The sequence below is a fragment of the Natrix helvetica genome, assembly GCF_964273705.1.
Source record: "Natrix helvetica genome assembly, chromosome: Z".
In the NCBI taxonomy this organism is placed as follows: domain Eukaryota; kingdom Metazoa; phylum Chordata; class Lepidosauria; order Squamata; family Natricidae; genus Natrix; species Natrix helvetica.
The window spans coordinates 2,819,863-2,832,362 of record NC_138554.1 but is presented as its reverse complement, the minus strand read 5'-3'; the positions used below and the strand labels follow the sequence as shown (position 1 = coordinate 2,832,362).

Sequence of the window (12,500 nt, the reverse complement as noted above, 5' to 3'; positions counted from 1 at the left end):
AGAGAGCAAAGCCTCATAGACAAAAGGACAAATCTGCAGCAACATTCCACCTGGAGCAAAGGTGAGGCAGTGGAGAACAATTGTGAATCCCCAGAGAGAAATCAACTAGTCCCAGAGAGATTTTTAGGATGGCCACATATGCTGAACCGCCTCCGTTCAACCCAGCCTCAGATGACTGGGACATGTACATGTTACGGTTTGAAGTTTTCCTGGAGGCGAACGATCTTGGGGGAGTCTCTGAGCATCGGAAGAAAAACTTGTTCTTAGGGTACTGCGGCCCTGAAGTTTTGGAGACGGTGAAGAATCTTTCAGAACCAATGCCTCTGCGTGACATCTCCTGGTCTGCGCTTCAACATGCTGAAGAGTCACTATGCGCCAAAGCCTTTGAAATACGTTTGCCGGTACCAGTTCCAGATGCGGAACCAGGAGGAGGGCAAATCGATCGACGAGTATGTGGCCGCACTCCGAAAAGCTGCAGCCCATTGTGAGTTTGACGAGCCGGATGACCAAATCCTACATCGCATCCTATTGGGAGTTCGAGATCAGAATCTGCAGCCAAGGCTTCTGGCCAGACCCGATCTCTCCCTACAGATTGCACTTGATGAGGCTAGGGCATCAGAGTTGGTAAAGTCCATGGAGACCCTCCAGTGCCACAACAAGCCCCGAAGTCCGTCTTGCACTAGCTGTGGAGGAGATCATATCAGATCATCCTGCCGTTTCCGTGATGTGATTTGCGAGCGGAAGGGGCACATTGCCAAGGTGTGCCGCAGTGAGTTCCCTGTAACCACTGGTAAACCCAAGAAGATGGGAAAGGGTTCAAGCCGAGGACAACGACCCAAACCAGAGGCGGGACAGAGGTAAATAAGGAGGTCAGAGGGTGATGACAGGATTGCCAACCTCATATCTACCACTTAAGCCACCCAGGACGCCTGGAAACTCTGAATGTCACTGTTCTGGTTAGACATATTTGGACCAATCAACCAAAGAAGATAAAAGTCACCGTCTTCATTGAGGGCTTTCCATGAAAAATGGAGAACAATATCAAGTCATCACTGACCATAATCTCCTTCGGTGCTTAAGCGCATGATCCCAACAATACAAAAAAGGACCTCCGTAGCCCAGATGTCTGCCTCTTCGACTACCAAGACAACCACACAACTCTTGCAAACTGAATGTCACCACCCCCAAGAAGCCCTGGGAATGTCGAATGATTTATATGACTTTGAAGGGGGCCAAGGAGATTCACCACCAGCAGTTCCAGCCGTGGCCTGCGAAGGGGTCCAGGAGGTTCCACCAGGCGGTCCACTGCGTTTGCTAGCTGTGCTGAAGATTTACTGTGCAGGTCACAGTTCTTATCTGACAACGATTTACTGCGTGTGCACTTTCACATTCCTTCTTAATTCTCTTTTCTGTTCGCCTGCCAAGAAGGCAGGCACAAGATGGAATTAATTCAGTTAGCAAAGTTTGTATTTTTACTTTCTTTTATATTAAAAATGTTTTTATTAGATGTTGCTTTGGGTTTATTTTTGCTTATTCGGAAGTATACTGCCAGGAAAAGCCACGATCCATCGTTATGAATTACAAAGGTTTAAATTATATTCCTTGACACAAATGAACAACAGGTCCATTTAACCTGCGTGAAGGCAAATCACCAGACTGAGCTGTGCAGGTACAACAGAACCTACTTATGTAACTACATCATGAGTTAGGATGTTCCATCCTAGAGGAGAGGGGTGTTAGATATTCCCCCGCCTGCTGTGTGAAAGCAAGAGGTTTCCACCAAGGTCCTCTGTTCTGGCGGGAACAGAATAACCTGATTGGCTGGGAGGTCTCACAGCCCCCTTTAAAAGGGGATGCTGACCATTTCCCCAGCACAGATGTTGCCTGTTTTGAATAAACAGCTGTTGATCACTAGCTTTTGTGCCTCCCTTTACCCAATCTAACATCACCTGGAGATTGTTATGTTATGTTATGTTGTTATATGATATCATATTATGGTATATGGTATGGTATTGTTGCAGAAAATCAGGAGATTTGGATTGCAAGATCAAGAAAATCTTTATTTGGCCAAATAGTTCAGATAGAGATAGCAATTTCTAACATCTGAACGGCGTTCTAAGCCAAACACGCATTCTTATAGTGTGTTCAAAGCATCAAAAACATGGAAATATTAAAGCGTTTCAATTGGCTAAAGTTACTAGTTTCATTCTGGCTTTTGTGGTTAAAGCCCTGTGTCTGACTCGCAAGCGAGACTTTCAATTGACTTGGCCTACTTGCAACAGGTGTCACTTCCTGCGTTCAAACGTCCTGTTTTTCTTCAAGACTAGAAAATGCACAACGAGCTGGGCTAGATGGGGCCCCCAAGAAATCCTCTAGTCTGACCCCGTTTCATGTTCACTCTTATGTCCAAATCTCGCTTTGTGTCCTGCCTTAGTATGATATGGTATGGTATTATATTACATTACATTATTTTATTCATTATATTATGTTATATTGTGCTGTTCTGTGCTATGCTATGCTATGCTATTCCTATCCTTATTCCTTTCCATATTTGCTATGCTACGCTATTCCTATTCTTATTCCTTTCCATATTTTCTATTCTGTTCTATGCTATGCTATGTTATTATATCGCACTCTGCTTTCTTTTGCTGCTAAAAAAGGGAGGAATTTAAGAATTTTGGGGGGATTGGGGAGGAAGCTGGAGAGATTGCTGTTTAGCATAGAAGCACAGATTTTTATTTATTTATTTTTAAACACAGATGGATGTAGTTAGCCCTTACCCCTCTCTGAAAAACAAGAGATTTAGCAGAAAAAAGGGCTGGGGTAAATAGGAATATTCCCTTGTTTGCAGCCCCCTTATTCTTAATCTAAGAACAGTACCAGCACAGGCCGGGTTTAATTCCTGTTAGGATGGCTGAGAGTGCCCCTTGGGGTGGGTGGGTGGGTGGGGGCTTAGCATGATGGTACACAGAGGCCACCAGTTGGACTTGTATTGTGGTGCAAATGCACAATCAGATTACAAAGCTATTTAGGAAGACACAATTCTTCTGCAGTCAGCTTCTCGTCCTTCGAAAGCAGTACATGCATCTTCAGGTTTCAGAGTACACGCAGTCCTCGGTTTACGACTCAAAACTTCTTTGTTAAGTGATACATTTGTTAAGGGACTTCTCTCCCCCCCCCTTTTTTTTTTGCAACTCTCCTTGCCGTAGTGGTTAAGGGAAGCACAGTAGCTGTTAGTCAAGGAATTTAGAATGAACGAGGGACCTTGGAGGTCTTCTAGTCCAGCCCGCTGCTCAAGCAGGCGACCCGATGCCATTTCAGATAAGGGACTGTTCAGTCTCTCCTTAAAAACTCCCCGTGTTGGAGAATTCACAACCTCTGCGGGCAACTTCTGTTCCACCGGTTAATTGTCCTGTTAGGAGGTTTCTCCTTAATTCCTTAAGGAGTTAATCCTCCTTAATTCCAGCTTGCTTCTTCTCTCCTTGATTAGTTTCCATCCATTGTTTCTCATCCTGGTGCTTTAGAAAATAAGTTGACCCCTCTCCTCTTTGTGGCAGCCCCTCAAATACTGTTGTGTCTCTCCCCCCCCAGTCCTTCTTTTCTCTAGACTGGCCAAACCCAAATCCTGCAGCTGTTCTTCATAGGTTTTAATCTCCAGGCCTTTGATCCTCTTAGTTGCTCTTCTCTGGACTTTTTCCCAAAGTCTCCAACATCTTTTTTGTAGCGTGGTGTCCAAAACTGGATGCAGGATTCCAGGGGTGGAATAAAATAAAAATAAAATCTGGCTCTCCGACTTTGCTCGTCAGAAAGCCGCAAGCGTGACTTCCTGGGACGCTGCGACCGTCAGAAGTACGAGCCAGTTGCCAAGCCTCTGAATTTTGATCGCTGCCACAGAGGGGGGGGGGGGGTCAAGCTATTTTTCCAAAGCACCCGAAGGCCAGACAAGGAATAATGGATGGAAACTGAACAAGGAGACATCAAACCTGGAAATAAGGAGACGTTTCCTGACGGGGAGAACGATCCACCCAATCGCCTTCGGAAGTTGTGGGAGCTTCATGCCTGGAGGCTTTCAAGAGACTGGACCGTCATCTCTCAGAAATGGCACAGGGTCTCCTGCTTGGGTTGGACTAGATGACCTACAAAGTCCCTTCCAACTCGTGTTCATCTGTTAATAAATGTTTCAAAAACCAGTAGCTCACGAACGGCTCATTTGTAGTGGTACTGCTTTCCCAAAATCACTTCCTCCTTCCACCCAAAACCAATCTGAAGGGAAACCATTTGATTTTCTTGCCGACGTTTCATTACTGAACTGGGTAACATCATCAGGGCACTGACGACATTACCTAGTCGGGCAATGAAACGTCACCAAGAAAACCCATCTCCGAGAGCACCACGCCCCTACATTTCAACCTCATGTTTACGAGCATTCTATTATCTAGTGTTATTCCTCGGTTTGCAACAGCTCATTTAACAACCAGTTACAAAGGGACTTTAAAAACCCGACGTGATCATTTTTACACAACCGTTGCAACATCCACAGGGTCACTTGATCAAAAGTTGTGTTGTGGCCTATTGGCGAGGAGGAGGCGGCGTGGAAGTCAGGGTCAGCATCAAGGCAATCCTGAGAGCTCCAGGGGGAAAGAGGGAACAGAGATGGGAGAGACAGAGACTGGGCTGTCCGTCAGCCCCCAAATGGGGAGTCAGCAGCCCCCAGGTCTGGAGGTGGCTGGTGAGGAAGAGGAGGAAAAGCTGGGCCCAGTGCCTGACGCGCCGATGTGCAGATGGCCGAGGAGAGGAGAGCAGTGGAAATCTATGGGCTGGTCCTTGGGACGGAAGAGCCACTGCTGCTAGCAAAACTTAGCCCTGGGAATAACTTTTTGCTGGGGCTGCTGGTACTCCTAATTAAAGGAATCGTTGAGTTAACAACGTTGAGTTAACATTGAGCAGCTTTGTCATATTTGGGGTGCTGAGTCAGAACAAGCTGGATGTTTGGCAACCGATACGTATTTATGATGGCTGCCGTGACCCGGGGCCGTGGTGTCCACTTTGGCGACAAGCAAAACCAACAGGGAAGCGAGATTCGTTTAACCACCATACTAAATTAATGGTGGTGCTTCACTTAACAACGGTCATTGGAAAGGTCACGAAGTGAGGCAAAATTCACTCAACTTGTCTTGACCCGCAACAGAAACGTTGACCTCAATTGTGGCCCTATGTCGAGGGCTAGCCCTACTTAACAATGGCCGATGGAGCATGTACAAAATGTAGAACAGGGGTGTAATTTCTCAGAAAGCAGCTGATTCTCAGCGAATTATATACATCAGTCACAGTCATCATCTTCTTTTAACGACCCCATAATCCCTTACGGGGTGGTGTCTGGGCAACTGAATGGAGCGGAGGGTTTACTGGCCAGCTGCCCTTCCCTGTCACCAATGAGGAGTTTAGTACAGCAGATATATTCTCATTGCGCCGAGAGAAAAATATCTGCCTCTACCTAGGATCGAACCTACAGCCTCCTTATTCTGGGGCGAGATCTCCACCTCCAGGCCACCGCTCCCCTCATACATCAGTCACAGTGCGATAGGAATATTTTTTTTATTATTAAAGATGGAAACTTATCCAAACCAGGGCCCCAATTACAAAAAAACCAAACCCACGGAAGAGAAGGCAACGCGGCTTTGAAGCAGTGGGGAGCTAGGAGGATTTTTTTTAAAAATCTGTCCCTTCTAAAGGCTGAATTGCAAGTTTCAAGTCCAGTGGGGGGGAAAAACTAGTGGTTATTTGATCTGTGGGTGTGAAGGGAAGCCAGCTGTTCTCCAGGTGAATCCTCTGTTGAGGTGAGGCTCTACACACCTCCCTTCCATTAACGCCTTAATGAATATAAAAGGGAGAGATTGTAATCGTAAAGTGTAATTATCTTATCTAAAAACAAAAAAACCCTAACAACTCTTCCGAATTGGAAGAGCGAGTAGAACTGGCGGGGCGAAGGAGGGTTCCTGCTTTGGAGAATAGAACCGGACTCGCCCTTTTCAAAGCAACAGGTGTTCGTGGCAGGCGGTGTGCCTTCCTCGCGGGCCTCCACTATCCCGAAATAATTTTGGAACCAAACAGGTGAACTGCACACCTCTGGAGGCAGATGGTTGTTCCTCTTCCAATTATCTAGATATAAAAAATGGCTTTATTTGTGTGTGTGTGCGGGCGGGCGGGTGGGTTCCAGCATAACTCTGGAACGCCTGGAGCAATTTCAACCAAATTTGGTACCCAGGTGACTGACTCTCTGGAAACAAATACTGTGGGGGGTAAGACACCCCTAAAACACCTCAGGGTGTGCGTTCTGTTAAGAAACAGCCTGTTGTGCCTTCAAATGGCTTCTACTGTACTGCCATAAAATGGCTTCTACTGTACAGCGCAGTGGAATTGGGGATTCACAGTACTCCACAAGGGGGCTCCCTCTAGTAAGGGGGAAAACTCAACATTAAGAATTACGTTTGGTCCGGACATTTTCCCCCTATGAATAAATACCCAGGTAACACCAGGTTATCGGCTAGTTGAGGATGAAGAAAGAAAGCAAGCAAAATGCAGTTCCACTGGGACACACAGCACCCATGGTCATCCCTCTTTCATTCTGGATCAGGGATGAGTTGAACATCGGTCTGAGAGCCCCCATCTTTTGGTCCGCGGGATGAAGCAAAAGGAAAATGCAACACTTTTTGTCTTGGTAGAACTTCCACAATGCATCCGATCAGAAAGGAACACTTCTCTCCTCCCTGCCCCCGGGATCTTAAAATACATAGAATAAAAGAGAGCGCTTCGCCACAAAGAAATTAAAAAATCGGAATCGGCTGGAGGCCAGCGAGACGATCGTCGGGAAGGGGACGTTTAGTGAACCGTTCTCTCCTTCTGCCTGTGGTAATCTGGAAGGGAAGAGGCAGAAATGAAGGCCAGAATCTCAGAGTCAGAACGAAAAACCCAACAGCCTGCTACAGGTGGACAAAAGTCAGTGTGAACACCACAAGAGGTGGATGATGACAAAAAAAATTTTTTTTGTTATTGCTACCAACAACTGGCATTCCACAGTGGGCACAGAGGTTCTCTTTCCCCAGCCTGGCAGAGAATCTGACAATTTTCCTAGAACAATCCTCAAAGATGCTAGTCCTATAAACCTTCTGAGAGATATGAATATCCAATAGATTCCTGTTTTCCTCAACAGGCCTCAATGAGCCTTGGTTTCCTTTCCGAAGAGGAGAACATTTCAGAATAATAGCATATAAAAGAATAGAATAGAATAGCAATAGCAATAGAATAGGAATAGAATACAATAGAACAGAACAGAACAGAATAGCAACCGAATAGAATAGCAATAGGAGAATAAAATAGGAGAATAGAATAGCAATAGAATAACAGTTGGAAGGGACATTGGAGGTCTTCTAGTCCAACCTCCTGCTCAGGAAGGAAACCTTACACCCCTTCAGACAAATGATTGTCCAACCTCTTCTTAAAACACTTCCAGTGTTGGAGCATTCACAACTTCTGGAGGCAAGTTGTCCCACTGATTAAACTGTTCTGTCAGGAAATTTCTCCTTAGTTCTAAGTGGCTTCTCCCCTTGATTAGAAATAGCAATGGCATTTAGACTTATATACCGCTTTATAGTGCTTTTACAGGCCCCTCTAAGCGGTTTACACAGTTAGCCTATTGCCCCCAACAATTTTGGGTCATTTTACTCACCACGGAAGGCTGTGTCCACCTTGAGCCTCGTGAAATTCGAACGGCCAAATTGCAGGCAGGCAGCCGGCAGGCAGCCAAATTTAGCCTGCAGTACTGCACTCTAACCACTGGGCCACCGGTTCACATCACAAATGATGTGAGCCTGTGAATTACCCAGGACACGGTATGTATGTATGTATGTATGTATGTATGTATGTATGTATGTATGTATGTATGTATGTATGAATTTGAGTTCTAAAGCTGCCTTATCTGTGGGTGGCTGACAATTCCAAAAGATATATTGCAGTTAAAAATCTTTAAAACATTTTACAACAATAAAAACATTGAAACAAATCATTTAAAAAGGTTTTGCCGTACAAGAGTACCAACAATACTTACTGTAAGGAAAGAAACGGACTCTCATAATGATTTCCCGAGCGGTTTTCAAGATCTCTACAGCCTGGGAAAGAAAAAGAAAGAGAGAGAGAAAGAGAAAGAGAGAAGAGAGAGAGAGAGAGAGAGAGAGAGAGAGAGAGAGAGAGAGAGAGAGAGAGAAGGAAAAATGTTAACTCTTTTTATCAGCAGCAAATATATTGGCCTAGTGGTTGTCAGCCAGTTCTTTTTATAAATAACACAATGCAATGAGCCCCCTAATCTCGAATGTTTGGGAACTCTTTGGGCTGAAGGCCCATAGGACCATCCCCCTTGTCTGTTCGAACAGACAAGCTCCTCCCGACAAGGTGAAGGCACCTCTCACCTTGCTGTGCTCAATATCTTGGAAGTCCACATCATTCACAGCCAGGACCTGGTCACCTTCCTGCAACCCGGCTCGATGAGCGTCAGAATCTGGGATAACCTAAAACGGGAGGAATGAGAGCTCACCACAACCCAGAGAATGGTCAAAGGGGCCTTTCGTTTGTTGTGGCCCACTAGTGGCCGGTGGAACTGGCAGCAGATTCGGACAGTGAGGAGGTTGGGGAGGAGCCTGGGTCAGTCCTGGAGTCTGGGGAAGACTCTGAGGAGGGCTCTGTGTTGGAGGCAGAGAGGGGGCCAGGGCCGTCTGACAGTTATCAGCTGCCTTCAGAGTCGGACATCAGTGAGGCAGAAGAACAGTGGGAGCCTGTTCCCAGTGTGCGCATGCGCAGAGTGCCCAGGCAAAGGGAACAGCTAAAGAACAGGGGTCGACTTGGGAGGAAGGCCACAGGTGGACGATGAATGGCCCCTCCCAGAGGAAATAAAAGAGGGAGCGCCAGGGGAGTGGAGTTTGCAGGAAACAATCAGTTCGCTTCATTGGTTCGGAGACTCTCCGAGACTCCTTGCCAAGTTCTGCAGATCTCGGCCTGGCAGCTCTCCAAGCCAGAGAAGGTCGGTGACTGTAAATCCTCCCTCGAAAGACTTCGCTGGCTGTGAAGGAGCAGAATTCACAGCAAATTAATAAAAGGGTTTTTTGTTAGGATAAGGAGTTTGCTTCCTGCTCTTGGGAAGCCTCGGTCGGAAAATTCTCCAACTTGGAACAATCCAAATGGATAATAGATTTTATAGTTCAGAATCAGGGCGCGGGGACAGGGGGGGGTGTTGCACAAGGCCAGGGAGGAGGAAAGCCAGTGCATTGTATTGTTCCCTTTGCCCAGGAATGCATCTAGATATATACTTGGTAATATTTTAGGATTTTACATTTCATATTTTGTTACGTTTAATCGCTTATGTTTTTTTATCCAAGTTTGATGTGGATATGCCATACGGTAAATAAAGAATGCCCAGGAAAACAGAATAAAAGGGGAAAAAATGATCTGGATAAAGGGGAAAATAATCGAAAGGGGGATTGAAAAGGCCAAAATGACAAACCTGCCTCTCATTTCAAAACCTGAAAAACCGGGGAATCTGCTAAAGATTAGTCCCTTCGGGGAGAGGGGGCGGTCTATAAATCAAATAAACTTAAACTTAAACTTAAGTTACATATATTCCGTTCAGGGATGGGTGGCTGCCAGTTTTATTACTGGTTTGCAACCCGCGCGCATTCCAGAAGCGCACTGCGCAGTCACTAAAATTCAATATGGCGGCAATATCAGCGGCAGTGAGGGAACCGGTTCAGGGGCGTGTAAGGCCTGGGTCGCTGCCAGTTCTGTGACCTGGGCCTGAATTCCACTATCGGTTTGGCCAAACCTCTGATTCAGTTTCTTTTTTCCCCAAGTTTTTTATTTATTTTTATTTTTTACAAATATATCGAATCAATGCGTGAACAGTGGGGTAACTGGGCGCCATACCTTCTAATCCAAGTAAAACTGATAAAGTTAATCATAATTATTATATTCAATCAACTTAATGTTTTTCTAATAATAATATTAATAAACATTTATATTGGGTTGCGTTCTATCGTTATTCAACTATTCCATGTTTTCTCTTGTTATTACTTTTAGTTATTGTATAAAAATGCCTACCCTAATATTCCCCTTTCTCTTATTTCTATCCCTTCCACTAGCTTCGTTTCAGTTTCTGACGAAACACCTCCTAGCGTGCAACTTAAAATTTTGGTTTTGAAGGAAGCCGCACAAAACTGTGGCATTTCTCTTCTGTGTAAACGTACGGAAAGGAAAAGAGAAAAAAAGACTTGACAGGTGCTATCCTAGAAGACTGGATCTCATCAGTCTACTTCTGAATTGCAGTTTTTCAAACCGAAATGGGATTATGACTAAATAGGCCATAGGTGGCTGGCTAGAGAAGATAAAAAAGCTGAAGATTCTGCAACCAACATGGGATCGAAAATCCCAATTCTATGGGCTTCTTAAGGAGGAAGGAACCTTGGCCAGGAGCCAGAGGGAGACAAAAGAACAATGTACCTTTGAGATGAAAATGCCCAACTGAGAAGCTTTTCCTCCTCGGATGTTGAAGCCCAGCTGGGAAGGAAGGAAGGAGAAAGTTGGCATAGAACGGAATGGCTCTTTTCAAGCTCTGTGAATTTGCTGCTCAACACGGATCTCCGTGGCCACATTTCGACCCTAGGTTCTCCTGCTTGAGCAGGGGGCTGGACTAGAAGACCTCCAAGGTCCCTTCCAGCTCATTCGTTTTATTCTAACCCATCTCTTAGCAAGGAAGGCTCAACAACCAGCAGCACCAAAAGTACCCAGGAAGTATTTTTCAGCAGTAACCCCACTTTGCCAAGAAATGGTGATCAATTATGATCAATTCTGACCTCCCCAGAGATACAATACAGCACTACTTAATTTACGACCGGTCTCAGGGTCATAGGTCCAGAGTTTGTTTGTTTTTTTGGCTGGAAACCAGGTGTTTTTTCCCCTGGTTTCAGGAAAAAAACATTCAATTGTGGACAATGGGTTTACTTCACTACTGCAGCATTCACATTACGGCTGTCAATTTTCGCTGAACTGCCGCCCCCCCCAAAAGTTCATCAAAATCAGTCATGGTCACATGAGGGTCGACTTAATGACCAGCTCCTGACTTAGGGACTATAATTCTGGGCTCAATTACGGTCATAAATTGAGGACGGCCTGCAGCAGAGAGAGTAGTACAATGGTTTTAATCCCGTTTTAAGCCTGCCCTGCCCTGATTTCACACATCCAAATCTACTTGCTTGCCTTCCTCAATAACTTCCTTGACCCCCTCTATGAAGGAGCATCTGCTTCCAGACTCCAAATCTAGAAAAATCATAAGCTTTTTAAGACTGACTGACCAACTTATCCAGCAGCTGTGCAGAAGGAATTCCATCCCTCCCGAGGAAAACCAACATTTTGGTTTTCAGTGAACAAAACGGCCCACGAAAAGTCAAGGAGCTATTGCTCACCCCCTCAGTGCTACAATTCCCATCTCTTATGGCTGGGGATGATGTGAATTGTTGGAGAATGCCAGCTTGGGAACAGAGGTGCCTCTTTGCCCCACCCTCTCTGAGAAGGAGTCACGCCTCACCTGAGCCCCCGAAGGCTTTTTCAGGATGATGGTCCGAGGCAGGAACTGGGTTAACTCGTTGTTGTAATCCGAATGGTAAATTCTCTAGGGGAAAAAAAAATAAATCAAAGGATACACCTAGAAATAGCGCCGGGGTTTCCATTCTTGGAAATATAAAATCTTTCTGGCAAGTGCCCCTTCTTCCCTGGTTCTGCCAGGAGAAAAGCATCAGAATTATTAGGTTTGCTGCAAAAAATGTCCCAGGATCCACAGCGACCCACCTCATGAGGGGGGATCCAGGTCGGAGGACTCTCATATGGAGGAAGGAAGACCACTGGGTAATCATCGTAGGGGATCCGGCTACCGCCTCCCATATCCATGTTGGCTCGGTCCAGAAACAAGAAAGCTCACCAACGATTCCTAGGAAGAGAGATCAGTGAGATTTCCACCTGCAAGTTCCCCTATCATGAATTAATGCTTCCGCCCCCCACCCCTCCAGACAGAGACAAACAAAAAGTAGCTGTTCTTGAGGCTATTTGCACAAGAGAACCAATGCATCTTTATCCACTTTTGCTTCTGCTTAACCTTTTTGGACCTTTGGACCTTAACCTTGCTGGACCTTTTTGTGCTCAAGAAAAAAACAACCTGAAATTCTGTCTTTGGGATTTACCCATTAGATAGGTTTGTTACTCCTGAAATGGTTACTACATACTATGCATTTAAAAGTAAATCGTTGTGGCTGTATTTTACTATTTTTTATTGTACTAGGTTGAAAACAGTTGGAAGTTAATGCTTTTTGTTGTTGTTCTTGTGTTCCATTATCCCACACCTCTTTTCCCCTTTTTTCCTTCATCCAGTTCCCTATTATCTGTTTTCATTACACAACAATATAAAT

The 12,500-nt window shown here is 45.3% G+C and overlaps 1 protein-coding gene across 1 annotated transcript in view; it reads right to left on the bottom strand.

The window, feature by feature from the left end:
* Window positions 1-5,576: 5,576 nt before the first annotated feature.
* Window positions 5,577-12,500, bottom strand: part of LOC309381634 (PDZ domain-containing protein 11) — a 9,880-nt gene continuing 2,956 nt past the window's right edge. The window contains exons 2-7 of the mRNA XM_081932833.1: window positions 11,887-12,025; window positions 11,627-11,710; window positions 10,543-10,599; window positions 8,463-8,561; window positions 8,105-8,165; window positions 5,577-6,914 (exon numbers count right to left, since the gene is read on the bottom strand). Of these exons, the coding sequence (XP_081788959.1) occupies window positions 6,880-6,914; window positions 8,105-8,165; window positions 8,463-8,561; window positions 10,543-10,599; window positions 11,627-11,710; window positions 11,887-11,985 (435 nt within the window). The 5' untranslated portion in view covers window positions 11,986-12,025 and the 3' untranslated portion in view covers window positions 5,577-6,879. The remainder of the gene's footprint in view (window positions 6,915-8,104; window positions 8,166-8,462; window positions 8,562-10,542; window positions 10,600-11,626; window positions 11,711-11,886; window positions 12,026-12,500) is intronic.